Here is a 27,649-nt window from a genome sequence, read left to right on the forward strand (position 1 = left end):
CACTTTGTACAAGAAACTATTGAACAAAATAAGATCAACCTACTATACTGTCCTACAAATGACAAGCTTGTCTGAGTTGTGCGCCAGAGTATACAAACTCTTGGTTGTAACAAGGACACAGAGAACAAGTCACCATAAGAAGCTACCCAACTAGGGAAAATTTCATCTCAGACTACATCTTGCTATTTAAGTACAATCCTGAGATCATCTGGCAGACAGGGGTTGCCACATTGTCATATTGTCCTCAGGAGTGCAACAACTTGGGTAAGCTGAGTCATACCTGTCACACCAAGACTGAGAAAATGGTAAAGACTGGTCACATTTATGCGAAACTCAGGTCATTAGTGAAGGTTGATGATAATAATGATGACATAAAACCCAAAAAAGAGATTAAGAAGATGGTACCTCCAGAGTGTTAAAATAAACTCTGACATACCAATACTCCATAGGACAATACCTCTGATTTGTAAGCCAGCCCAGTATGCAGCAGCTATTCTGTGTAAGACATCCGTGGTTGCATGTTATGTTTAAGATCCTACATTGTATAACCTTGGCCATATAGCTCAATTGGTAGAGCAGCTGGCATGTATCCAGAAGGTTCCAGGTTCAATCCCTGGTCTAGTAAATATCCAATTTTATCACAGAGTACCATAACTTCTGAAAAGTCTTTTCTAAGTATAAATTAGAATGCTTCCCAGAGGCTAAGCTTTGTGACCATACTATAAATTTGAAGCACATCTTCAAACAGAAAAAGGGACACATAACTCCCCTTTCTGCTCCGGAAAGAGAGGAGATTTCCAGTTTCATAGATGAGCAACTTAGGGAGGGTTATATTAGACCTTCCAAAAGCCTTATGATGTCCCCAGTGTTCTTTGTTCCTAAAAAAGATGGTAAGAAGCATATGATTATGGACTATTTTTACCTATCTAAGTACACGGTTAAAAATGCATTATTTGCTGCCTTTGATCAGTCAGCTAATAGACAAATTGGCTAGCCCCAAAATCCTGACAAAGAAGGATCTCAGATGGGGGTACAATAATGTACAAATCAAAGAGGAAGATGCACGGAAGGCCATATTCAAGTGTCACCAAGGATTCTTTTAAACCCCTTGTTATGTTCTTTGGGTTGACCCATTCACCAGCGTCCTTCCAGAGTGTGAAATCTTTACAGATATGGAAAACTGTGTTATCATTTACATTGACAATTTATTAATATTTATAAAGTTGGACAATAAGGCTGAGCATGACAGGATTGTGCAAGAAGTCCTTCAACACTTATAGGAACGGAACCTATTTGTCAAACCCAAAAAAATAATTTTAAAGTGAAGAAAATAGACTTCCTTGGTATGATAATAGACCAAAACTGAATCAGGATGGATCCTGAGAAAGTTCAAGCTATTTTGGAATAGCCAGGATCTACTCATATTAAAGGAATTAGGGCCTTCCTTGGCTTAGACAATTTCTATTGAAGATTTGTCAAAAACTTTGCAAAACTCATGAGACTGTTCAATAATCTCACTAAAAAGAATGTTCCATGGCATTGGGGCCCCTAGGAACAGGAAGCTTTGATAAGCTTAAAAAAGAGTATCAGTTAGAAACCAACTTTTCTGACTTTGCTACAGGGGCTATTCCATGAATCAAATGCCCTGGAGATTCTTGGAGGCCTTGTGTCTATCCATCACATAGTTTGCCACTCATGGAGCTAGCTTACTGCCTACAGAGCACAACTATCAAATTTATGATGAAGAAATGCTAGCCTTCATTAGAGCATTAGGGCCCTGTGCCCACTTTTTCCTGGATAGTAGTTTTTAGTATGCTTGTTCCTAGCCTATACACTTTAGGGATTGACTTATATGAGCCTAGCTTATATGCTGAACATAATAAATTTTAGTTTTTTTCAGCTAGTCAGAACACACATATCCAATATCTTCAGTATATAAGCTTGGCTCATATAAGTCAATCCCCACAGTGTGTGCTGGCCATTCATTGGCAATTGGAGGGTAAATAAAGGCAGCATACAATAAAGACAAGACCCAGGATAAGCTAGGCTTACTCATTGCTCTTTTGGGGGGTGAGATTTTCCCCATGTGATTATGTCCTTCTACTATTATTGGGCACCAGATGCAACCAGCAGTAGATATACTATTGGGCCTCCACAGGCTCAACTATTGCTGTGCAGGTATCTTGTAATTTGTCAAAGGTAGAATAAAGAGTCACAAATATGATTATAAAAGAATTTTGTAAATAACTTGCCTGCAGCAAAAATGGCAGACCTGTACTAAGTGTCCATGTGGGAATTCTGTTTGTGGGTGTTTTAGAGAAAAATACCATTTTCTCAAATTCCATGCTGTTGTGCTGCAGCACCACCCATTGGTACACAGATCAATACCACCACCTACTCACCATGCCACAGATCCATCTCATGAAGAGGAACCTAATTTCACTATTAGCAGCCCAGGATCACTATCCAAAACACAAATGCCTCAGATATTTGCTCAGAATGAATCATACGCCCTCCCGTCTTAACTTTAAAGGAACTGGCAATAGACAGCCTCTTATCAATAACCCCCATCTGCAAGCAAGGATGCATCTGATAACTCATTAAACAAGACTATCTGGCCTCACAAGGATCAAGCCCTACTTGTGACTTATATTATGGAGCACTGGTCAGAAGTTTGTAATAGCCAGACTTTCCAGAAAGAGCTCTGGGACAAGGTAGTTGCACATCTAGTGCCACACCACACAATAGCTGCACCCAAAACAAGGAAGCAATGCAGTGAGAAATGGGCAAGGGTAAGTCTAATACATAGTCTACACACATTAAAGGTAATGTCCCCATCTCAACATTTGTTGTGTAGATTTAAAACACATAAAAGCCTTGAAGCACTGATCAATCATAGATTTGGTTATGCATTATGGCTCAGCAAGGGGTCTCACCATTGCAGAGGAGAGTAAAATACAGTGGGAAGATTTTGTGAAGGTATGCAGACAACATAATCATTACCTGGGTAAGTTGATTTACATAGACACTAGCAATATCTGCTGGTTGCCCCCTTTAAAACAAAGGGGCAGATGCTATATGATACCCTCGCTCCATACTTGGCTTATACTGGCACTCAAGGTGCACATGCTTTTTGTATGCCTCAAGTCAAGTCATCACAGTAAGAACAGCTACTTCTGCTTCCTCCTCAGCTCATGCTTGGATGATAATTATTGCAAACCTCTCATAAAAGTCTGCTAACTCAAGTTTTGTCAGGCATATGGTATCTGGATTTGGAACACCACAAAGTACTTTCAGTAGTAATGTAGGGTTTATACATGCACTATCTGATTTCCCCACAGCTATTGGAGGCTGGCTTTGTAATATTCCTTTACCCTCCTCCATTTTACCCCTTTCTCCTCATTTGCACATTCTGGAGTGTCAGATTCTTCAAAAAGGAGCAAGTGAAAGCACAAAGAGCATCAGCCGGACACCATTTCAATTAGCATAAGCTCTGGTCCTACAGGTATAGGTACCGGTGTGGGCACCTCTGGTGCCATGTTGGTTTTAAGTCACACATCTAAAAACCCTGGCATCCTTGCCATTAATAAACTCCCTGGGGTATTAGATAGTCACCTCACAAACATTGTCCCCACTATCCTGGATATATAGAACACTGTACAGAAGGAGCAGCAGGTGCATGTCCATGCTCAGGAGACTCAGGGCACTGCTGTCCCTGTCTCAGTGCCTGCTGACATCCCAACTGCCCCCATCCCCTCTATTAATTGCTCTACATCTGTCTCTGGCACTAGCTCCATTTCTTCCCCTGCTACTCCCACTCATACCATTGTGGATGCTACAGATCTATCTACTGCATGTCTACACCTTGCACTTCTACACCGGCATAAAGATGATCATCACTTACCACTGCCAGTTCTTCTACACATGGTTGAACTTTTCGGATCTGACTCAACAATAGTGGAACCTTACCTTGTAATGTTGTAGTGGGATGAACTGTGTTGGCCATAGTTGAAGTCATTCATTAACAAAGTATAGGTTATATTCTGTTTTTATGTACCTTGTATTTATTTTCACTGTAATGTTTTGTACTTTGAAAATGGTATAATCCACACTGTTTATATATAATGTGACAGATATACAGGAGAAAAACACACGTATGATTTAGTACTACTTATTTAATTCAATTCAAACCCCTGCATGCAAGCTCTGCCTGATAGTCACCCCACATTGCCCCAGCTATGATGTCCCAGCAATTATTGGCTTCAAGCCTAGCTGCTTTAGTTGGAGGACTGTCTGCTAAAGTCCATTTGAGAGCCAATGTTGTTATTCTCTTCAGGAAAACATACATGTCACAATACCCAAAAGTTGTTATACTCTGGTGCACACAACAAGGAACTCGAGAGGAAGTTGTGATGATAGAAGGGGAGATGGTGTTCAATGGGAGAACTTGCTGAGGAGTCTCCATCTATTGCAAGGGTATATATACTAAAATACATCTGGTACTGTACAGTTCATATAAATAGAGGTACATATTCCATAGTGTTCCACCGCATTCTATATGATATCACTGCTGAGTAAGTGAAGTGTCTGATGTTATATCATATGAGAAGTCACATGCTGGGTCTAGACATTTGTTAGCACTATGGGCATGAGAGCGTTTTGGCAGGGCTGTTACAGGAGCCGTTGTTACTAATACATGCAATACTGCCAACACTGGCGGAACACGGCTAGAAACTCAAAAGATTAGCTTTGAAGCAGAGTTGCCCATTGAGCATCTGCTATTTAGAGTATACACTGGACTGGTTCTCGCACTGTCTTTTGATTGGCACTTCAAATACAAGGTTAATAGCGGCACCTGCTATTGAGGGGCTGGTCCTTTGATTTTGCAGACCAATTCCAACAGTGCCAAAGAACGGCTGCTTTCTTTGAATCAGGATCAAGACCATAGCACTAGCGCCTCTGAACCACTGCATTCTTTGGATGGCGGTCACCTTTGCAGCCTTCGACAGTATGAAGCTGGCACTTTGAATCACAGTTGCTGACAGGTCAAGCAGGTTTGTTTGCTGGTACTTCAAGTCGTAACTGACATTGTCACTTCAGGCTTCATCCCCATACCAGTGTTGTCTGTGGGGGTGGCCATTATTCAACACAATGGCCACATAAGCAGCTACATTTCAGCCGTACTGTTACAAAGCGCTCCAGTTTTCTGGTCAGCGTATCTAGCTCTCTTGATGCTGTTATGATACAATACTGAACATCTCAAGTTTTTCAGGCTGTTAGTGCCATTATTACTCCTGGTTTTGGAAGCCCTATCCTCTTCACCTTTCCTACGAATCCTTATTTTTATTCCCTGGTCATCACACAATTCCTTTACTTGATCTACGGTGTTTCTCAATGTCCAAATCTCATATTGCTCAATCTTAAGGAACATGTTACTATATTCTCTCCAATCACTCAAAGTTGGTCTTTGTCTCCATGTTCATTGGATAAAGGTGCAAAGTGTACAAGAACAATATAAAATCTATGCTAAGAAGGACATTCTCAAGCTCGCTGTGTCAGACAACGAGCTCAAATCTTTCGAACGTCACAGTGTTGCGTAATGGGCGTGATATTCCTGCAATGCCAGGAGGTGCTGACATGTACAGCAATGACTCTAGACTCAGACACGTGGCATTCCGGGTTGTTGGTCCTTTTGAGTGCGGCTGCCGAATCCACACCACGAGAATAGTGACAAAACCGGATAAACCCAGTCTCTGCTAAAGCAGCCATTGTTCTCCATGGAGAATAGCCACCACTCCATGGAGTCACCATTGTAGTCCTAGGAGTCATTATACTGTAGCAAGTAGCACCTCCGACTATAAGTAGTAGGGGGTTTAGTATAGGAATACCTCAGTCGTTTATATAGCCTCTTAGGCAGTGGCGGAGGTATGTTACATTACATTTATTAGAGATCACCTTAAACTAACATTTATTGTAGTTTCACTTAGGTATATAATAAAGTTGTTTCTATAGCCTCTTAAGCAGCGGCTGAGTTTCACTTAGATTTACTAGGTTATGGGCCCTGGTGGCGCGAAAGCTACGCAGGAAATAATTCTTATTTGAAACGGCAACCTCGGAACCATGACCACAGCACACAATACATCCGCATGTCCAGTTCTCACTGGACCCAACAATTTCCAGATATGGAAACTCCAGATCATCTCAAAGCTACGTCGGGAAAAGGTTCTCCAAGTTGTTACTGGAGAGGAGCTTAAGCCCTCACCAGGAAAGCCTACCTCCTTGGAGGATCCTGAAATCACCTGGATACTTAAGGATGAAAAGGCACATGGAATCATCCAGGATCATATCTCTGATGCCCTCCTCATGAGGACTGGAGACCTCACCAGCTCCAAGGAGTTATTTGATAAACTTGACTCACTCCATCAGACAGACGTCCAACATTGCCTTAGCCTTCTATTCATTCCAGCAACTCACCAAATTATCCTGGGATGGGACATCACCTATCCAGGACCACATTTTGAAAATGCGGACAATTGATTCACACCTCTCCAGAATGAAACTACGAGTTGATGCCAAACTCATGGCCTTTTCTCTTCTCCAATCTCTCCCATGCACTCCTGAATGGCAAATATTTCAGTCATTGGTAATCAACACGATTGAAGAAAATAAACTTACCTTTGATACAGTTGAGATCCGGATCACTGCAGAAGTTGCACAATAGTCAGGAAAGGCCCCTGGAGGTTCCAAATCAGCACTCAAGTCCGAGGAGAAGTGGTGTGACTTCCACAAAGTCAAATCACACAACACCTCGGAGTGTTGAACACTTCAGTCAGCTGGAAAAGGTCAAAAGAAGAAGGAAAAGGAAAAAAAACACAAGGATAAAAGAAAAGCAAAGGAAAAGGCAAATATGGCGGAGCAATCATCTGGATCTGACTCTAAGGAGAAATAGAGTCATATTGCATTGGAACATGTACATATTTCCAAGCCCCTTGCTAAACACATTCAAGCTTACCTTGTGTCGGAACCCAATAAGACCAAAACAACAATCATCATTGACTCCGGAGCAACATCCCACATGGTCCCTCACCGCTCCTGGTTTGAGCCAAGAACATACCATGTTCTGCATCCTCCAAGGACAATCAGTTTTGGGGATGAATCCTCTGTAAATGCTATTGGCATTGGAACAGTAATCCTACAAGCAACTGTTGGCAAAAAGGACTACAATATTGCACTGTCAAATGTCTTACTTGTGCCAAACTTTACTTTAGCACTCGTCTCTGTCCACAAATTGTCCAAAACAGGGTTATCAACACTTTTTCCAGCAGGGTCAAATGCTTGTGAAGTTCGGAAAAAGAAAGGAATTATCCTCACTGCCTTACACAAGCGAGGGCTTTATCACATCCAAGCAAAACCTGTAATCAACCCGGAGTCAGCTTTTGCAGCAGTAGATGTAAATTTATTGCATAGGAGAATGGGACACATTGGAATGCACCGCTTGCAATGAATGGTTACAAAAGGACAGCTCCAGGACATAGACACCCTTACCAGGACCCCAGAGTTCTGTGAACCTTGTGCTTTAGGAAAGATGAAGAAATTACCTTTCAAGTCCACTGGAGGAAACCGAGCCAAGCACCCCATACAAATTGTGCACACAGATGTTGGAGGACCAATCAAACCAACCTCCAGGGAGGGTTTTTGGTACTGGATTATCATTGTAGATGATTTTTCCAAATTTCCATGGATATATTTCCTAAAACATAAAAGTGAGGCACTGGAATGATACAAGCAATGGAAAAAATATGTTAAACATTTTTCCGAATTCATTTGGGAGAAGAGAACTTCACTCCATTGTACACAGAATTCCTCCAGAGCGATGGGGGAGGAGAATATACTGGCAATGCATTCAAATATCAACTCCAAGGAGATGGTGTCCTCCAAGAAACTACAACTGCAGATACTCCGGAACAAAATGGCATTGCAGAAAGCATGTATCAGACATTGGCTACATTAGCAACCACTATGCTCCATGATTCCAAGCTCCCAAGTCATTCTGGGTAGATGCCATGCAAACAGCTGTATATATCACAGCATGCAGCCCAGCATCAGGACTCCATGGAAAGACCCCATATGAATTACTGTTTAAAAGGAGAGTTGATCCAACTTTATTTTGCCCTTTCAGATGCCAAGCATATGCCTTGATTCTGAAAGACAAAAGGCAAGGGAAGTTTTACTCCAAGGGGCGCAAAGCCATAATGATTGGCTACACACATGGAAAGCAAGCCTACAAACTCCTAGACACTGAAAAACGAACTGTGTTTTCCAGTCGGCATGTTATGTTCAATGAATCCGGAAAGGTACAAAAGGACGACACTGCTCCCTGGAACACAGACCCTAGCACATATCAGTGGGAGGGACTCATTCCAGAGAATGCTCACTATCCAGACCAAAATACATTGGAGGAGGATGATTCTGACCCTCGGATCCGAGATCCAAATGAATTGCAAATGGAACCACATCTCCAAGGAGATGTTCCACAAGCAATGGAACCATATCAGCATGAAGATGTTCTGAGAGCAGTGGGGAAATACCTCCGTGGAGACATTCCAAGAGCAGTGGGAGCACCTGATCAGCTAAGACACCCTCCACAACAGTCTCTACAACCAAGACCTGAACACTGGCAATCAGCCAGAGGTAGCAAGGCTAATGCGTGGGAATCACAGGTGGAACAGGAAGGCACATGATCCCGGCGCTTATTGCGGAGTCTCTGACAGAGAGAATGCCCGCTCCACAGTTCAGAGTCGGGGATACTAGTGTAGCTCCGCTTTGGCACTACCGCAACCCACTGATTCTCTAAATTAGTAGACTCCCTGACAATGCTCAGAATCGTGAACCATACAACTATACGTGTAGTTGCGCTTTCGAGGGCACGGAGGTTTATTTCCGTTCAGGTATTGGTTTAGACCTTCTTTGATCAAGCTGTTGACCTACTTCTTAAATAAAATTCGAACAGTCAATACTGCACGGTTCTCCCGAGGCCAAGGAAGCAGGAGAGGTCGACATACAGCAACATTCTAGGTTAGTTGCCCGGGGAAAATATGTGCATGGCTTCGAAGGTTTGTAAGGAGAGAACTATGTCTTCGCTATATTTTGCTGATAGGTGTAGAATCACAGTTCACAGAGTGAAGCCAGACGCGGTTGAAGTTTATAAACATGCAGCGTGCGTTTTCTCGTCGTGACCACCAACAATATACAGACTAAAGCAACCCTCCACAGTGCCAAATACTATGCCGGAATTAAGAATGATCCAGAACTTCATGTGAAGTTGACAGGCAGCTGGGAAACTATTGTTGGAGACCAAGATGCTTTTGGTGCTCTTTTCTTTTAACGAATTTATACTATCGCTCATTCTTGTTAAGTTCATATTCTCGAGTACGAGAATTATGCTGGCTATGATAAGACCACCGCTTTAATTAAGAAGACTCATGTGAGTACTGATGCAATGGACTCGAGGCTTTCGTACCCTGACTGTTATCTCCAGCATGCAAATGCCTATAGAGAACTTCTTCCTTCTGTAACATCTCGTACATCCCAGCTAACTCAAGAATTCGCATTTTTCCCCACGTCGCCTCCACATGCACAGGGTGGTATCTTCGAACTTCGAACTTACCAATTAAAACCGGGTACTCTTCTTGAATGGGAGAATGCATGGTGCGTCCCTAATGCCGCTTGTGATTTCATGCCTGATCTTGCGACTTACTCATGTTCAGGCGGAAGGGCATCGAAGCACGTCGAAAATTTGTCGCTCCGGTCGGTGCGTGGTTCTCGCAAATAGGAAGGTTGCATCAAGTTCACCACATGTGGCAATACCCGTAGGTCTTTGGTATTTTGAGGCCCTATTTAATAGTGCATGACCTAACGTATGGCACAGGAGCCTCGAAGCCAGGAAAGAAATGCGTGAAAAGGCTTGGCAAATTGACGGATGGGCAGAAACAGTGTCCAAGGTAGAACAGATCCTATCTTGTACATCTGCATGATTGACCAAAGACTTCCGGAAACAGACTTCGCAACTTGCCAAATTCATGGATTCTTTCGTTCTCCTTCCACTTCCTTACAGCCCCCTGAAATAGCGTTGTCATGTTTAGACAGGGAGTTTCATTTCACTTTTCACTTACGCCATGTTGTCTTGTGGTGCTCTCGTACTTAAAAAAATTTACCGCACTGAATATGATAACCCACACGCCTTTGTCAGGCGACGCCGTGGGTTGATTCGATCTACGAAGCGAGCCTCCGTCATGTCATTGTCATCCAGTTCCTCGTGACAAGCTTGTGCTATAATAAGCAGTATAATCATAGTAGCTTAACTAAATAAAGCACGGCGACTAGCGTTCTGTTACAGAGTTGACCCCAGCTCAGGTTTGCGCTGATATATCCAAGTGAAAACCGGATCTACGGAAATCGAGGGCAATCGGGTGGCATCTGATGTGCCGTTTTGACTCGATTTCAGTAGAAAAGTGAGTTTTGTAGAATAAATCTAAATAAATCAAGTGGAATAGAAATTTTCACTTGGAATAGATTTCAAAAGATTTCAGTAGATTGTATAGTCATCCATCTCAAATCTTATATGCAGCTCAAATAGTGTTATCAAATACATATTCTCATTACAAAAACATGGCTACCGAAAGAAACAAAGGGATTAGAACATTAGAGGGAAGCCCAGAGATTGAGGTGGAGCAGTATTGACTGTTGGGATAGAAAACATAGGGTTTGTGATACAACAATATATTCAAACTTACACGTGGCTTTTTTCTACTTTCTGACAAAACCGGATAAACCCGGTCTCTGCCAAAGCAGCCATTGTTCTCCATGGAGTAACCATTGTTCTCCTAGGAGTCATTATACTGTAGCAAGTAGCACCTCCGACTATAAGTAGTAGGGGGTTTAGTATAGGAATACCTCAGTCGTTTCTATAGCCTCTCAGGCAGCGGCTGAGGTATGTTACATTACATTTATTAGAGATCACCTTAAACTAACATCTATTGTAGTTTCACTTAGTTTTATCACTTTCTTCATATATATTTGTTCTCATTCTACTTTTCCCCTCAGTTGGTCTGGCTAAAACTGAGGGTACATTACCGGTTTTCTATTCATTGTTATCCTTACGCTGATATGCTATTATCAAAGTGGTAATTGTTCCTAGGTACAGATAACATCAGTTGGTCTGGCTACAACTGAGGTGATAGTTTCTACATTGACTCGGAGCAGACACCCAAGCTTAGTCTACAGTTTTGTTTTCAGGCAAGTTTGCAGCAGCAGCTTTCTTTACAAATGATATCATTGTGAGCTAGACACAGCATAGTGTAAATCATATTGCACACCTGCTCTTTGGTGGCCTGTGCCGCACATCCTTCATGGGGCTATGTAATGTTATTTAGCATAATTGATGGCTTTGTCTTTCAATAAATTAAACAATGTAAATACCTTTTTCACTTGCATATCAAGACTGCTGTACTATATTTTGTACTCCTCTGTAGTTCTATTAGGAAATTCCACCCTTGGCAGCACATTCCGGGGGTTCCCACACATTGTCAGATGGGGTTTCCTTGGAGAGCTGATTGCATCTAAGAGACAGGCTCTTGGAAGAGGATTACACTCAGGATCGTGGTTATTTGAGCATTATGTAGACAGAACCTTTTCAAATTGATATGTAGAGGATTGTGACTTCCTACTTGGAGAGGCTCAACCTTTGAGAAGATGTGTTCATTTTTGGCACCTTTCCAAAGATGTCAGTGGGGGTACTGTTTGAATTTTTATCCAAAACACACAGCCGGAGCAACTGTAATCTTTTGGGCCCCCATTTGTCAAAGCCATATGTTTTTTTTTGCTTCTTGTAAGACATGATATTTTACAAGGCTCTGCAGATGAGCCTCAACATGAGCCTCAAGCCAGAGCTACTGATCCTTCAAGCACAAGGGACAAAGAACTCAAACATACCAATTTATCAACTAATATACAAAACATGGTATATGTTACAATACACAACTTTGGGACCTTTAAATTTCATTCTCCACTTTAACTTACTTTTGTAGTTTTCACATGCTGTGCCATGTGGCACTTTCCATTTTGTTCAAACTCCACTTTCTCATACTGCACTGCTTTCCTTTATTTTTAGCTACAAAGTTTTTCACGCAGTGGAGCTGGTCACACAGGTTGCGCACTATGACATCATCAGCCACTGCCTGTATCAACTGTATAGTATACATCTACAAATAGTCTGTAGATACCCCAATAGATCAAGGAGGCTTCTCAGCGAGTCCTCCTGTTATTTACCCATAACAAAATTGGTCCTACCCTAAGGGAGATGATCCTCTCCTCCACTCACCACTCTCTGCCTGTCATGTTGTGCGCCAGAGTATACAAACTTTGGTTGTTACAGTATACAGTGTAACACCGGTCCTTGACACAGTGTGATTTAACTTGTGTCATCCATCTTATAGCATGTAAGTCAGTATGTAATCTCTTATTTCCCAAGCAATAGAGTGCTCCAGGTGATCTGATCAAACTGTATGAAGTATTTTTGAGCAAAAAAGGGGCATATATAGTACACATTAAGTATTGTATTAAATTTATTATAGAGTAGACTTCTGGCCCACTGAAGGTGGTGTTGTAACATATGCAGCACATGAGAATACTTGCCAGTGCAATCAGCTGTTTGAGCGTGACAAGACTGAGATACTGTGAGAATTTAGTTTACCATATCTGGATCATTTCATGCACTGTTTCTGTGCTTCTAAAATCACACTGTCTTCGTTTATCTAAACATAGAGCCCATTCAAGCTCAAATGGTCAACTACACAAAGTCTATTACATCAAAGAAGAAGACCAAACATGAAGAAAGTGATGTGAAAATGGCACAAACTCTTCATGCATATTGTCTTGAGAAGATAAAACCAAATGGAGAGGGTTATGGTGTTTGGCCAATTGAAAAGCAATGTGGAGTAGGTGTTGGAATAGTCAAGGTCAAAGCCTGTTAGCCTTGTTAGACAACATACATCATGAGTTGACATTAGTATAAGAGCTGGGTAGCTCAGTTGGTTAGAGCACCACCATATAAAGGCAGAGTCCTGGAGTACATCCCTGGCTGGTCCACTTTGCTTTTATGCACTCCCTGTGATCAGGTGGCTATGTGAGCTCACATGGCTAAATCCAATAATAGGATGGAGGACTCTATCAAGACTTTACGACAGAGGAACAGCTATGTCTGACTTTAATATTACCAAGCAAAAGCTGACCTCAGTAGAGGAGGATGTTCTTGTGGGGGCAGGCAATGTTACGATAACACAATTTTCGGACCTTTCCTTTAATTTTCATTCTCCGCTTTAACCTTTTACTATAGCTCACACTCCGTGCCATGCGGCACTTTCCTTTTTGTTCTAACTCCACTTTCTCACATGACACTGCCTTTATTCTTCTTTTAGACACAAAGTCTCTCATGCAGTGGAGCTGATTACACGGGCTGTGCCCTCTGACATCATCAGCCACTGCTTTTATCAACTGTACAGTACATAGCCCTTGAGATCAGCTCCACCATGTGAGAGAGTTGTTACTAAAAATAAAAGGAAGCTGCGTAGCACGAGAAAATGAAAGTCCTAAATAGAGTTTGAAACAAAAAGAAAGTGCCGCATGGCACAAAATGCCCAAAAGAGAAAGAAAGTTGAAGTGGAAACTGAAACTTGTTATGATAACACAATTTTTGGACCTTTCCTTCTTTTCATTCTCCGCTTTAACCTTGTATACTGTAGCTTTCATACATGGTGCCACGCGGCACTTCCCCTTTTGATCAAACTTCTCTTTCTCGCGCCGCGTTGCCTTCTTCTTATTTTAAATACAACTCTCTCACATAGTGGAGCTGGTCATGCGGGCTAGGCCCCATGACATCATCAGCCACTGACTTTATCAACTGTACAGTACATAAGTACAAACACTCTGTATTAGTATATATACCCCAATAGATCCAGGAGACTCCTCAGCAAGTCCTCCTGTTGTTAAACAACAAACTCTCTGCAGCCTAAGGGGTAACCACTCCCCATTCACTACCTTTATAGTGTGTGCTTGTGTGTGCCAGAGTAACTAACTCTTGGTTGTTACATTAGGACTCGCTCTTCTACTCTCTTGCACGTTGTGCAAAAAGTCCCACTGGGCACCTGGACTCCAGGGTGAAGGAGAGTTGGTTATTGTTTGGGAATATCCCGTATAGCAGATAGGTGCGCTCTTCACGACGGCCTTGTAGTGCTTTGGGAGAAGAAACAATACCTTTAATACGCGGACCCCAGCGTGAAGGGGAGTACTGTAGATCAACAATAGTGTGCACACTATTGTTGATTAAATTTAGAAATACAAAACTTCTTCTTCAAATACCTCTGACCAGGCCGGGCACTTGGCTCCGCCAGTCTGGAGAAGGGTTGACAGCTTAACAAGCGGACCACCCCTGACAACTGTTTGGACCAGGGTTTATTACGAATACTTTTTATATACTTTTTCAAATACTATAGTGTGGGTAGTCGGAGATTGAGATCCAATACTCAGCTGGGAAGAGGTTGATCCGCAGATAGCAAGCAGGAACCCCCAGTTACCTTTTTTTTACATTACCAAAGAGAACAAGTCAACATGTTGTCGCAACCAGATATAAACAGTCTGCTGCACAACATGCGTACACAGATTCAGGCGTTAACAAATCAGCTCACCGAGATTCAGGCTGCCCCAGCAGCAAAATCTATGGTTGAGCGAAAGTTCAACAAGAAAGTCGAGATTGTCGCTGACCCCAGCGCTTTCCAAGGAGATAGGGCGCGATTTGCCGAATGGTGGATCAAGCTCCAGATTTGGATCAAAGCGAAGGATGTGTTTGCTGATGATTTTGAAATAGCGACGGCTGTGCTGTCAAGACTGAAAGGACCTGTGGCGGGTCGATACGCCCAAGTAAGAATGCAGGAGTGCTGTACAGCGGGAGTGTGGCCTACTTGGGATGATCTCAAAGTCGAGATCAAAAAATACTTCAAACCCCAAGCTGAGCATGACTTGGTGCGTCAGCAAATCCGTACCTTCAAACAAGGAAACATGAGGATGGATGACTTTGTTACCCGGTTCCTGGCCTTCTCCATCCAAGGGGGTCTAGGCAATGAACATGCAGTAGAGTTGTTGGAGCGCAATGCATCACCGGTTATTGCCCGACAGCTCTACATACAAGATATGCGGAGTGAGAACCTTGCAGCAGCTGCTGAGGAGGTTCAAAAAATTGGTAGGGCCATAGAGCTCTACGATATGCTATTTGGTGGCGGGTCCACCACCAAAAACAATGTTCCCCAGAGGCACCCTGGGTCATCAAACCACCATAAACACTCTCACAGGTTCAAACTGTTCCGGCTGCAGCCAGGACAGGGTGCTCCTATGGATATTGGTGCAGTCCAAGGCGGACAGATGCGCAGATTCAAGGGCAACTGTTACAACTGTGGCCAAGAGGGACACATGTCCCAAGATTGCAGAAAAGGGGCGCAGGCCGCCCAACAAAAAAAATAACCAAGGGCGACAGGCGCGCCAATTAGAAACAGAAAAACCGGACGATTGGCTCCAGACTCTGGCCGGTCGTTCATACAACGAGATCCGGGCCTTCTTTTACGACCAGCAGGTCACTGAAATAAAGACCCAGGGAAAAGAGTTTGGAGCTTAGGTCACTTGGGTGCCTTCGCTCCACAAAACAATGCAGTAAACCACAACAAAGTGGCCCCTGCTCCGGGGTGTTGCACAAGCAATAATGGAAAGAAAGGGGTGGCTCCCCAATTTGTAAATAGATTTCTAAATTTGTTATCTGAAATATGTACTTGTATGAAGCATTGTGACTGTAATACTTACAATGCCACCACTGTACCAGCGTCTCCTTTGGAGCGCGGCCCCGGCGAGACAAACAATAGGGTGCTTGATTCTGGTAAAAATAAAATAGAAAAACATGTAGCTTTTGATACCTCTTCTTCTTCATTGCAGCCACCCTTTCCCAAAATCCCAAAGTGTGTGTTGATGCGCACATATTTATTCCAAAAAGAGATCCATTTAGACGTTGGTGTGGAAAACCTTGCCCGGGGCATAGAACACCCAACCAGCGCACTGCTTGATTCAGGCACTAACGGAATCTTCATAGATCAGGTCTGGGCGGAGCAAATTGGGCCCCCCTTGTAAAATTAGATGTATCTATTCCCGTCTATAACGTTGACGGTACGCTTAACGCAGGTGGCTGTATCACACACAAATGTTCCTTTGTTGTCGAGTACCAAGGACACAGGGAACACGTCACTGCCAAAGCTACCCAACTAGGGAAGATTAATTTAATCTTGGGCTGGACCTGGCTATTCAAACACAATCCTGAGATTGACTGGCAGACAGGGGTTATCACATTGTCACGTTGCCCTCGGGAGTGTGTGAACTTGGGTAAACCAAATCATGTCCGTCACAATGAGCGTCTTGAGAAGATAAACGCTGGTCACATTTATGAGCTCAGATTTTTAGAAAAGATTGACGATGACGATGATGAGGTAAAACCCGAAGAAGAGATTAAGAGGCTGATACCTCCCGAGTACCATGATTTCTGGAAAGTCTTTTCAAAACATAAATCAGAGCGCTTCCCAGAGGCTAAGCCTTGGGACCATGCTATAGATTTATAGGACACCTTCAAACCGAGAAAAGGACACATGATACCACTCTCTGCTCCAGAAAGAGATGAGGTGTCAAGTTTCATAGACGAACAGCTTAGGAAGGGTTACATCAGACCTTCCAAAAGCCCTATGACGTCCCCGGTGTTCTTCATTCCTAAAAAGGATGGTAAGAAGCGTATGATTATGGACTATCATTACGTGAATGAGCACACGGTTAAAAATGTGTATCCGCTGCCTTTAATCAGTCAGCTAGTAGACAAATTGGCTGGTGCCAAAATCTTAACAAAGATGGATCTCAGATGGGGGTACAATAATGTACAAATTAAAGAAGAAGATGCTTGGAAGGCCGCGTTCACGTGCCACCGAGGATCCTCCAAACCCCTCATTATGTTCTTTGGGTTGACCAACTCACCGGCAACCTTCCAGAGCATGATGAAGGAGATCTTTGCAGATATGGAAAACTGTGTCGTCATTTACATTGACAATTTGTTGATATTTACGAAGTTAGATGATGAGGCTGAGCATGACAGGATTGTGCAAGAAGTCCTTTGACGCTTACAGGAACGGGACCTATTTGTCAAACCCAAAAAATGTAATTTTAAGGTAAAGGAAGTAGACTTCCTCGGTATGATCATAGGCCAGAACAGAATCAGGATGGATCCTGAGAAATTTCAAGCTATATTGGACTGGCCAGAACCTACTCGCATCAAAGGAGTTAGGGCCTTCCTTGGCTTAGGAAATTTCTACCGAAGGTTTATCAAAAACTTCACAAAAATCACGAGACTGTTGAACGATCTCACTAAAAAGGATATCGTTTGGCACTGGGGCGCCAAAGAACAAGAAGCTTTTGATAAGCTTAAACAGGCATTTACAACAGCGCCCATATTAGTATTTCCAGAATTAGACAAAGAGTTCCGGCTAGAAACCAACTCTTCTGATTTTGCTACTGGGGCTGTTTTGTCAATTAAATGCCCTGACAATCTTTGGAGGCCTTGTGCCTATTTATCACATAGTTTGTTGCCTACAAAGCACAACTATCAAATTTACGACAAAGAGATGCTAGCCGTCATTAGAGCCTTAGAGCACTGGCGGCACTACTTAGAAGGTGCTAGACACCAATTTGAAATTTGGACTGATCATAAGAATCTGGAGTATTTTATGATAGCCGGAGACTTGAACCGAAGACAGGCCCACTACGCGGTATACTTGTCAAGGTTTCATTATAAATTAATTCATAAGCCTGGAAGCTCTATGGGGAAAGCGGACACTTTGTCCAGAAGAGAGGATCATGCCAACGGCATCGAAGATGACAACAAAGGTGTTACCCTGATAAACCAATCAAGGGTTGCCAATGTTAGAATCAGGCAGGATTCCAATCTTTTGGAAGTCTTCAAGAAAGACATCTCCTCACAAGAGAAGGCACGCCTTGATGGCAATGAAAACTATTTATGGGAAGACAGGCTCTTCCATTTTAAAAACAACATATATGTGCCTGAGTCCGCAAGGATCAAGGCAATAGATAGACATTATGACACTCCGGTGGCTGGGCACCCTGGGTGGCAATGAACAATGGAGTTGATCTCCAGAAACTATATGTGGCCTGGCATGGTCAAAGACGTACAGGAATACGTAAAATCCTGTCTGTGTGCCATGGCTAAGAATTCTCATCAACCGCCGGCCGGTAAACTTATGCTGAATCCGATACCAGCTGGTCCCTGGCAGGATATATCGGTTGATTTCACAACGGATCTGCCCGAGTCAAATGGGTATGATTCAGTAATGGTGGTAGTAGATCGCTTCTCCAAAGAAGTGGTATTCATACCCACCAACAAAACTATTACTGCCACTGGTACAGCTGATTTATTTAATGATTTTGTATGGTCTATCCATGGATTACCAGAAACAGTTATCTCCGATAGAGGGCCACAATTCGCTAGCGAATTTACGAAAGAATTATGCCAGATGCTGGGCATCAAACCTAAATTATCAACGGTGTTCCATCCGCAGACTGATGGACAAATGGAGAGACTGAACCAGGAGTTGAAACAATATCTCCGGATATTTATTAATGACAGGCAGACAGATTGGGCCAAGTGGCTAAAGATAGCCCAGTTCTCTTATAACATGAAACAGTCATCGGCTACGGGAAAGGCACCATTTGAGGTTACTAGATTGTACCTCCCCAGAATGGGTGTAGAACCTGGCAAAAGCAAGAACAAGGCGGCTGAGAACATGGCCAAGGACATGAAATCTGTCTTGGACGAAACATGCAAGGCGCTATGCAAAACTGCAGAGCAGATGAAGAACAGGGCAAAGCGTAGACACTCTAAGGCCCCTGATTACAAGGTCGGCGACCTAGTCTGGTTAGATACCAACCACTTAAAGTTAAAAGATCGGCAGTCTAGAAAACTGACCAAAAAGTGGATTGGTTCATACCGGAATAAGGAAGTCAAACCTAATGTGATGGAGCTGGAACTCCCAAAACGAATGAAGGTAGTACCCACGGTCAATATTAGTCATGTGAAACCTTACAAAGGGCCGCTGCTGGGACAGCGCCTAGACCGGCCCGGACCGGTTGTAGTCACCCAGGAAGGTGAAGAAGAGTTTGAAGTTGAACGGGTGATAGACGCACACTTGAAGCGTGGAAAACTAGAATTCCTAGTCCTATGGAAGGGATATGGAGATGAGGACAGAATGTGGGAACCAGAAGCCCATCTAGACAATTCCCGCAACGCGGTTCGCAAATTTTATTCTAAGAATCCCTCAGCTCCTAGGAAGCTTAGAGGCATGGATTCAAAACTTTATAATTCTCTTTTTCAAACTATGCCTGAAATTTTGACTACCACCTCCGGTATTTGGTCTTGCCTGGAAGTTGAGCCTTAGAAGGGGGTAGTGTTACGATAACACAATTTTTGGACCATTCCTTTAATTTTCATTCTTTGCCTTAACCTTTTACTATAGCTCACACTCCGCGCCATGCGGCACTTTCCTTTTTGTTCTAACTCTACTTTCTCGCATGACACTGCCTTTATTCTTCTTTTAGACACAAATTCTCTCATGCAGTGGAGCTGATCACACGGGCTGCACCCTCTGACATTGTCAGCCACTGCTTTTATCAACTATACAGTACATAGGTACAAACACTCTGTATTAGTATAAATACCCCAATAGATCAAGGAGATTCCTCAGCAAGTCCTCCTGTTGTTAACCAACAAACTCTCTGCAGCCTAAGGGGTAACCGCTCCCCATTCACTACCTTTATAGTGTGTGCTTGTGTGCGCCAGAGTAACTAACTCTTGGTTGTTACAGGCGATGCAGACCCGGCTGTTCAAACGCTCACGGTCTACCACTTTAGGACATATACAGCATTTAGCCACATTGCATTCACAGCCGGCTGTAATTAATTCAGTGATATGGTTTCTAGAGACTATCTCATTGCATTTCAAAAAAATTGCCACCATCAAAAGTTGAACCAAAGGCCTTGCGGTCAGTCAATAATTTGAGTAGACAACTAAACCACTGAGCCACAAGATGAATAGAAATGATATTCAAGATATTTAAATAAATGTATAAAAGTACCTGTATAGTGTGTATAAACTATACAAGTAGATTATTATGGTTTAGAGAAACTATACCTACTTGTTGGTTAGGATATGGTTTTATACCACTATATTACTTTTTACCAATATGGTTTGTAGAAACTATATCTGAAACAGTATCTGACAACTATACAATAATATGGTTTTAGGTCACTATATTGTGTGAAATGGTTTTTGTGCACTATTCTATTATTACAGTTTTGAGAAACCATATAAGTAGTATGGTGCTATAATACTGTTTGGATATGGTGTGGGGAAACTATATTGCTGCACTTTTTCATAAAATTATTCTAAGTCCATTAAAACTAGACAACTTTATAGGCTTATAGCATATAATATTTAGACAATATATATAATGGTAATAGTGTAGTGGTTAAATCTGGTTGTCTTGCTCTTGCAATACTATGAGGTCTTAAGTTCAAATCCTGTGTTTGTATTTTTATACATGTTTATTTTAGTTTAGTTTTCTGCAACCATATTGATATAGTATTATATAACCATAACATTTGCAATGGTATATCAAAACCATACTAAAAAAAAACATGTATAGTGTTTATAAACTGTTTATCATAGTATAGTTTTATGCAACCATATTACCCAAATTCAATATAGTTTCTATATTCTATTTATTGAAGTATGGTCTTGTGAAACCATATAATCTAAATATGATATGGTTCTGATACACTGTCTACTAAAGTATGGTCCTATGAAACTATAGTGTGTATTATAGTATAGTTTTAATATACTGTTAACTGAAGTATGGTCCGATATAACCATATTACTATGCTACAGTACAGTTCTGAAATACTGTTTCCTAAGGTATAGTCTTATATGATCATAGTAGTAATCTTACAGTATAGTTTTAATATACTATATACTAAAATATGGTCTTGTACTATGGTATAGTTCTGATACACTGTTTACTAAGGTATGGTCTTATATGACCATAGTAGGTAGTATGTTATAGTATGGTTTCAATATACTGTTTACTGAAGTACAGTCCCATACACCCATATTACTATACTGTAGTATAGTTTTGATACACTGTTTACCCAGATACAGTCTTATGCAACTATAGCAGTGTATTACAGTATGGTTTTACCACACCATTTATCAAAGTATAGTTGTATATATTCATATCACTATGGTATGGTTTTAATACCCTGTTTCCATGGTATAGTCTTGGAAAACCAAATTGTTGCATTACAGTATAGTTCTAGTAAAAAGTTTATCTAAGTACAGGTTTATGCAACTATATTATTACTTTTGGATATAGTTTTCACAGCCCATATCAGGTAGCATTCATATGGTGTGTATAAGCCAAAGTATATAATTTGGTTTGTCTGAACCATATGAATTAATTCCAGCGGGCTGTGAACAATATCTGGCTTTAGTCTGTATACCATTTACAGTATGGGAACGTGAGCGTTTGAACGGAATGCCATGTGTAGGCTATCTGTTCTTGTGAATTACCTTCTTGAATCTGCTGCTCAAGGATTCCCACTGACTCTGGGAGAACTATGCCAGAAGGCCAACATGGTTTTGAAATCCAAATATGGAGATGACTATGAACTAGTCAGGGAGCACTGGGCATCAAGATTTCTTACACAAGTACACATTCACTGGTCCTGACCACTCAACTCAATGATCAACCCACCCAATGTTGAGTGTTGGTTTGATCTAGTGGAAGCTCACCTAGTCCTCCAGCCAGATGGAGAGAAGATCAACCCTAAAAACTGTTAGAATATACTCTGACATACCAATATTCCATAGGATAATACCTCTGATTTGTAAGCCAGCCCAGTATGCAGCAGCTATTCTGTGTAAGACGTCTGTGGTTGCATGTCATGTTTAAGATCCTACATTGCATAACCTTGGCCATATAGCTCAATTGGTAGAGCAGCTGGCATGTATCCAGAAGGTTCCAGGTTCAATCCCTGGTCTGGTCATTATCCAATTTTATCAAAAACATCTATGGTATGGATGAAACAGGCAATATGCCATCTGATCATGGCACTCGCCAAGTAGTTGGGATAAAGGGAGCAAAATGGCAATGTCAGCAGGGCAGTGGAGATCATGGGAATGTCACTGCAATCATAACTGTGTGTGCATGGCACAACAGTGTAGCCCACACTCATTTTCAAGGGCAAGAATATTATGAAAAAGTGGGGGAATAACAATATAGCAAATAGATCTTAAGTCAAATGTGCCAGAAATTAGCCACATCAACTCACCGACACTAGGATTGCTGCATCACCAAATGGCTGGACTGATGGCCAGCTTGGACTGTATTGGGTTCAAGACTTTAACATAAAGACAAGAGAAAAAGCAAATGGCCAGGCTTGGATACTCTTCCTTGACGGACACTCCTCTCATCACATATCAGCACTGCTTTGTTATGCTCACGGAAACAAGGTTGAAATACTTGCCTACCCGCCTCACACAACCCATGCTCTACAGGGTCTAGATGTTATCTGCTTCGCCATCTACAATACTGCCTGGAAAGATGAGGTGAAAATTTTTGAAAGCAAGAAAAGCATAAAGTTACCACTGCTGACTTCACAGGAGTGTTTGGCAGAACCTTCTTACATGCTTTCACTCCTGAGGTTGTCTGCTCCTCATTTGCAGCTACTGGCATCTTTTTATTCAACCGGAGTGTCATATCTACTTCACAGATGAAGCCAAGTGAAGCTACATATGTGAAAGGATCATCCCCTATGCAACAAGCAAGTCCTGTACGGGCCATCATGGCAGTGTACCAATATCATCAGCCAACATCATTAGAAACCTCACTAGGCACTTACAGGCCTATCATATCCTCCGGAAATCCAGACTCCCACCCGACATCACCCAAAATGCACCACTTGATGATAGCATTGATCCAGCACTTTTTTCTCCCTCAAAACGAGTTCGGATCATGACTGCTAGCCTGGCAAAAACAGCATCTGGGAGCTGTTTTGTGTCAAAGGCTCTAGTTACCTCTTCCAGTCTGATTACAAAACCTGTTCTCAAAGGCCCACCAGATATACCAATTTCCAAGTGGTCCCTCGTAGCTCCTACAGCCTCTGTATCTAAGATGTTGCACAATGACCTGAAATTATATGCTTCAAAACCTCGGGACAGTCTAATGCTTGCTAAACAACATGTACAAGGCCGGGATACAATCATTGAGGGAGCCCATGCTCAGCTCGTAATCCAAGATGTTTTCACAATAAAACAAGGTTAGGCCCTCTATGCAAAAGAGAATTGGAAGGAGAATGAATGCACCAAGCTGTTTTCTCAGGGCAAGGGGCCAACATTTGACTAGTGATGAATTTATTCTTGAGGTTGAGCAGACAGAACAACAAAAGAGGGATAAAAAGACTGCAAGGAAACCAGGAGAGCCAAGAAAGAAGCCCAACATTTGGAGAAGGGAGCCATGGAGAAGGAGTGGCAGAGACAACTTGCAAAACACACTGGTGCTATGGCAAGATGGGAGTTAGAGTGTGAAAAGTTGACTGAAGAGGGCTTACCAAAAAAATAGATGCCAGAGAAGCCCACAAGGCCACGGAGGAAGAATATTGTCCAGCAGCAAATAGAGAGCATTCCAGCACAAGGAGACAGTGACAGTGATAGCAGTGACTCGGAAGATTGCTAGTACAGCAAAGCACAACTCTCAGCAGACAACAGAAGTGGTTGTGTTTGTCACATGACCAAAAAAGGAATTTATTGTGTCCGTCACACTGTGTCAAGGACTTGTTTGAAGTGACAATGATACCTTCATATTTCTTTGCATCCTGATGAGGCTTATGAATGCATAACTTATGATTTCTAGTCCATAATGTAATATATTTCAGTCTGATTTCACACACCATGCATAACTGGCTTTTGTCACAAAAATTGATGAAAAAGCTTGAAAGTAGTTAAAATATTTGATTGTATTTTGGACCTACAAGATTTTGTCAGAATACTGTATTTTTGTTCACATATTTCCATTGATATTATGTGTTGTGTGGAAATGTAGAATTATGTCAACAAAAATACAGTATTCTGACAAAATCTTATAGGTCCAAAATACAATTAAATACTCTAACTACTTTCAGGCTTTTTCATCAATTTTGGGTGTGACAAAAGTTGGTTATGCTTGGTGTGTCAAAGCCTAGCTCACTTGAAGTACAGCAATCAAAGTGGTATTACTTTTATCCACACATTTACATCTTGTGTGTCAAGGACCAGAGTTACACTGTACATAGTTGTAGCAATAACATAACATGGCTATGAGGGTTAGATGTGAGACAAAATAATAACAAAATGATACCTAAAGGGTGGTTGGTCAACAGCAAGCTGGTTACCAAGGGCAGAGTGTCTGTCATTTGTGGATTCCAGCATGTCACCAGTAGTTCTATGCTCCCGAGAATGTGCAGGCCACTCTGCATGTTCAAACTCAAGTATATGGCCAGTAAGGGACCCTTGATAATCAGAGGGATATGGAAGTACCCACTCCATGCTTTCATGGTAAGGACAGCCACCATTTGACCCTCAAATAAACTGGGGGGGCTCATGTCCTCTACTACCAATACTTGAGTATTTACCCACACCATCCATCCTATTCATTGGACCCATGTCCCTACCATGATAAGCCTCACCAAAAGGTCAAGACAACATACCAGAGTCCTGGTACACCACTGGGTTCTGCCTATAAGCATCTCCCTAAGGGAACAGAGCGCTGGCGCTATGATAAGAGCCATCCATCCCATAGGCAGAGGGGTAGCCATAGCGCCATCTTGAGCTCAGTGAAAATTGTTATATATAGCAGGTGCAGAGAATGGGTTTTCTGATGCTCACAAAGGTGGCGGTGGGGCATCGACATGAATATGAACCAAGGACATTGCATCTCTTGATGATGAACTGACTTGTCTTCCAGAAGGAGATGCTTGATTGCTTGGCATGCAATTGGGTGTTGAAAACAATTCTTTTCAGGCTCACAAAGGGGGTGTTGGTGAGACATCAATGTGCAAGCGGATAGAAAACATGGTATTCCTTTGCAATGAACTCGCTTGCATTCCAGAAGTGTGCACTTGCTGTGTTTCTGCAAGGGAGGACACCTGAGATGATAGTAATATGCCAATGTGGGGGTGAGTGGAAGACACTGTGTCCCTTAGCAATGAACTGGCTTGCTTTTCAGAAGAGCGCACTTGCCCTGCTGATGCATGAGAGGACACCAGAGATGATTTTAATGAGGTATCAGAAGAGGGTGAGTGTAACATTGTTATAGCGGTCAACAGGGAGACCATGAGAGGAAAGTTGGGCAACTCTGGGAGATTTTGCACGGCCTTTTGCCTTTGATACTGACCTTATTGCCATGCATGCCACCTTTTCCAGCTGAGGTCTCAAAAAACGGGGACACTTCCCAGCTGCATGCCTAGATGTCAAGCCTTTGGCCTTGTGCTTGTTGTAGGGACCCTCATTCTCATAGCTGGCGTTGGAACCTTCTGACTTGTAATCCCTACATTTATCCTCCATCTCCAGGCCGTTCATGGGTTCATATTTGCGTTTGTTGGCCTTCTTGGCTTCTGAAGGGCAATATTCAATGACTATTTCAACTTTCAGTCCCTTCAGACAAGTGGATCTGTTTAAAGAAGGACAATTGCACTCACCACCCTTTTGTCAGAACCATGGCCTCTTCAGAGTAACAGAGCTGCAGAGTACAGAGGGCAGAGTAACAGAGTACAGAGGACAAGTTGGGGAATTGGCTTAGCTCGTGCGCTAGACCCTTCCATGGATGTTGGTCCCTAGCTCATTGGGAGTGGACAGAGGAGAAGTAGAGGATGAAAAAGGAGCAGAGTAAAGATTCTTTGGAGAAGGATCGGAAAGGACTTAGAAAAAAACTGATAAGAAAGCAAGGGAATCTAGTTGATATTCAAACTGCAGGAACGGAGTACAGGAGTTACAGCTTATATACTGTCAGGGGAGCAGGAGCTTGTAAGGAGTAACTCCTGGAGGTGCTTAATTTGAGACTCCATGTCTCCAGTGGGGTCGTGAGGCCCAAAATTGGAGTGGGGTTTGGAGAGGAACTTGGAGTGTTCATCCATCCAGATGAAAATAGTACAATGAACAATGCTATGCCAGACAAAGATTCAATCAGCCAAGGTCTCCAGGAGGCTCATAAGGGTAGCACAGGTGTGGTTATTGATGACCTCAGCCTAATTTAAATGCTTACAAGCTTAGTAAGTATTGTATGACTGTGTGAGGAACTGGTCACTCACCCATCCCATACGCTAGAGGATCTTGGCCACCACTTTGCATCAGGCAAGTTTTTCCCTTGGAAATGGATGGCTGGTGAGCTTGTAGAGTGCAGGTTGGTTTGTTACAACTGGCCGCATAATGTTCTACTCCCTGGCACAAAACATGCTACCACTGCCAAGCCAAAGGGACTATCTGACCTCATTATATCAGAACAGAGAAAACTTGTCAGGAGCCTTCAAGGTGAAGGACCTCAATGTTTATATTTCAAGTCTAAGCCTTGCATGCAAGGTATGTATTACTATTGTTGTACTGGCCTTTATTTATCTAATAATCCTTACAGCTCAGCTACTCAAATCCATAAAGCCCATTATTATAGGTGTTGGGCCGCCATCAGATTCCCAACACCCATTTAGACAGAGGAAGTTTGCAAATCGAAATACTAACAATAAAAGCTTACCTCACCAAGTAGATTGACCTGCAACTAAGAAACATAGACTGTGTTGCCAACCAAGTGCCATTTCACCAATAGTGACAAGCTGCTTGAGGTTGGAAAGGTGTCATATCCGTTCCGGAAGACAGAACTCCGGCATCTCCGAGCCCAAAACCCCCAAACTATTGGTATACTCGGGATTATGTTCCGGTTGTCCGCTCTGATACTCCTGCACCGAACTTCTAGTCCGCCATACATTCTCCTTGCATCTTCTAGTATTCCTCGTAGACTCTGTAGTTAGACCTTATGATACACTCCTCACACATATATTTTCCTCTTGCTAGATAATTGTCCGCATGGAACTCCATACCTACATTACATTTGCAAGAACCAATGTGTAAAGAAGTACATGGTTGAATTCAACCATCTCGCCTCCCAAATCCAAGGTTGGGGCAAAGGTGCACTCTCACCAGTTCTACAAAGGGCTCCCTTTGAGGATCAAGGACAAAATCTCCCACATTGGAAAACCAGACTTGGAAAACCAGACTCTCTTGCAAAATTATGAATCACTGCCCAAACCATTGATTCTCGTTATTGGGAATGACAAAGCAAAGTCAGCAGGAAAACTACTACCCAGCCCAAGTCCTCGCCCAACACCAATACTACGTCCTCCTTCTCCAAGCAGTCCTCTTCATCTT

At 42.4% G+C, this 27,649-nt stretch overlaps 4 protein-coding genes across 4 annotated transcripts; all 4 read left to right on the forward strand.

The window, feature by feature from the left end:
* Nucleotides 1–8,770: 8,770 nt before the first annotated feature.
* On the forward strand, nt 8,771–10,389 carry SERLADRAFT_454807 (uncharacterized protein; the record flags this gene model as incomplete). The annotated part of the gene is made up of 9 exons (XM_007312311.1): nt 8,771–8,948; nt 9,011–9,113; nt 9,172–9,217; nt 9,274–9,368; nt 9,417–9,484; nt 9,539–9,708; nt 9,768–9,869; nt 9,929–10,001; nt 10,059–10,389. 9 exons carry the CDS (start codon nt 8,874–8,876, stop codon nt 10,125–10,127), a joined length of 801 nt encoding a protein of 266 aa, XP_007312373.1.
* Nucleotides 10,390–14,664: 4,275 nt separating this feature from the next.
* SERLADRAFT_432055 (uncharacterized protein) lies at nt 14,665–15,721 on the forward strand (the record flags this gene model as incomplete). The annotated part of the gene is made up of 2 exons (XM_007312312.1): nt 14,665–15,371; nt 15,424–15,721. The coding sequence occupies 2 exons, from the start codon at nt 14,665–14,667 to the stop codon at nt 15,719–15,721; spliced, it is 1,005 nt and encodes a 334-aa protein (XP_007312374.1).
* A 505-nt stretch (nt 15,722–16,226) lies between these two features.
* Nucleotides 16,227–16,445, forward strand: SERLADRAFT_340672 (uncharacterized protein; the record flags this gene model as incomplete). The annotated part of the gene is made up of 1 exon (XM_007312313.1): nt 16,227–16,445. A coding segment is annotated over one exon (219 nt), but the record flags the coding sequence as incomplete, so codon positions are not given.
* A 6,598-nt stretch (nt 16,446–23,043) lies between these two features.
* SERLADRAFT_432059 (uncharacterized protein) lies at nt 23,044–23,522 on the forward strand (the record flags this gene model as incomplete). The annotated part of the gene is made up of 2 exons (XM_007312314.1): nt 23,044–23,049; nt 23,103–23,522. 2 exons carry the CDS (start codon nt 23,044–23,046, stop codon nt 23,520–23,522), a joined length of 426 nt encoding a protein of 141 aa, XP_007312376.1.
* Between the last annotated feature and the right edge of the window lie 4,127 nt (nt 23,523–27,649).

Source organism: Serpula lacrymans (assembly GCF_000218685.1).
Source record: "Serpula lacrymans var. lacrymans S7.9 unplaced genomic scaffold SERLAscaffold_1, whole genome shotgun sequence".
NCBI lineage: Eukaryota > Fungi > Basidiomycota > Agaricomycetes > Boletales > Serpulaceae > Serpula > Serpula lacrymans.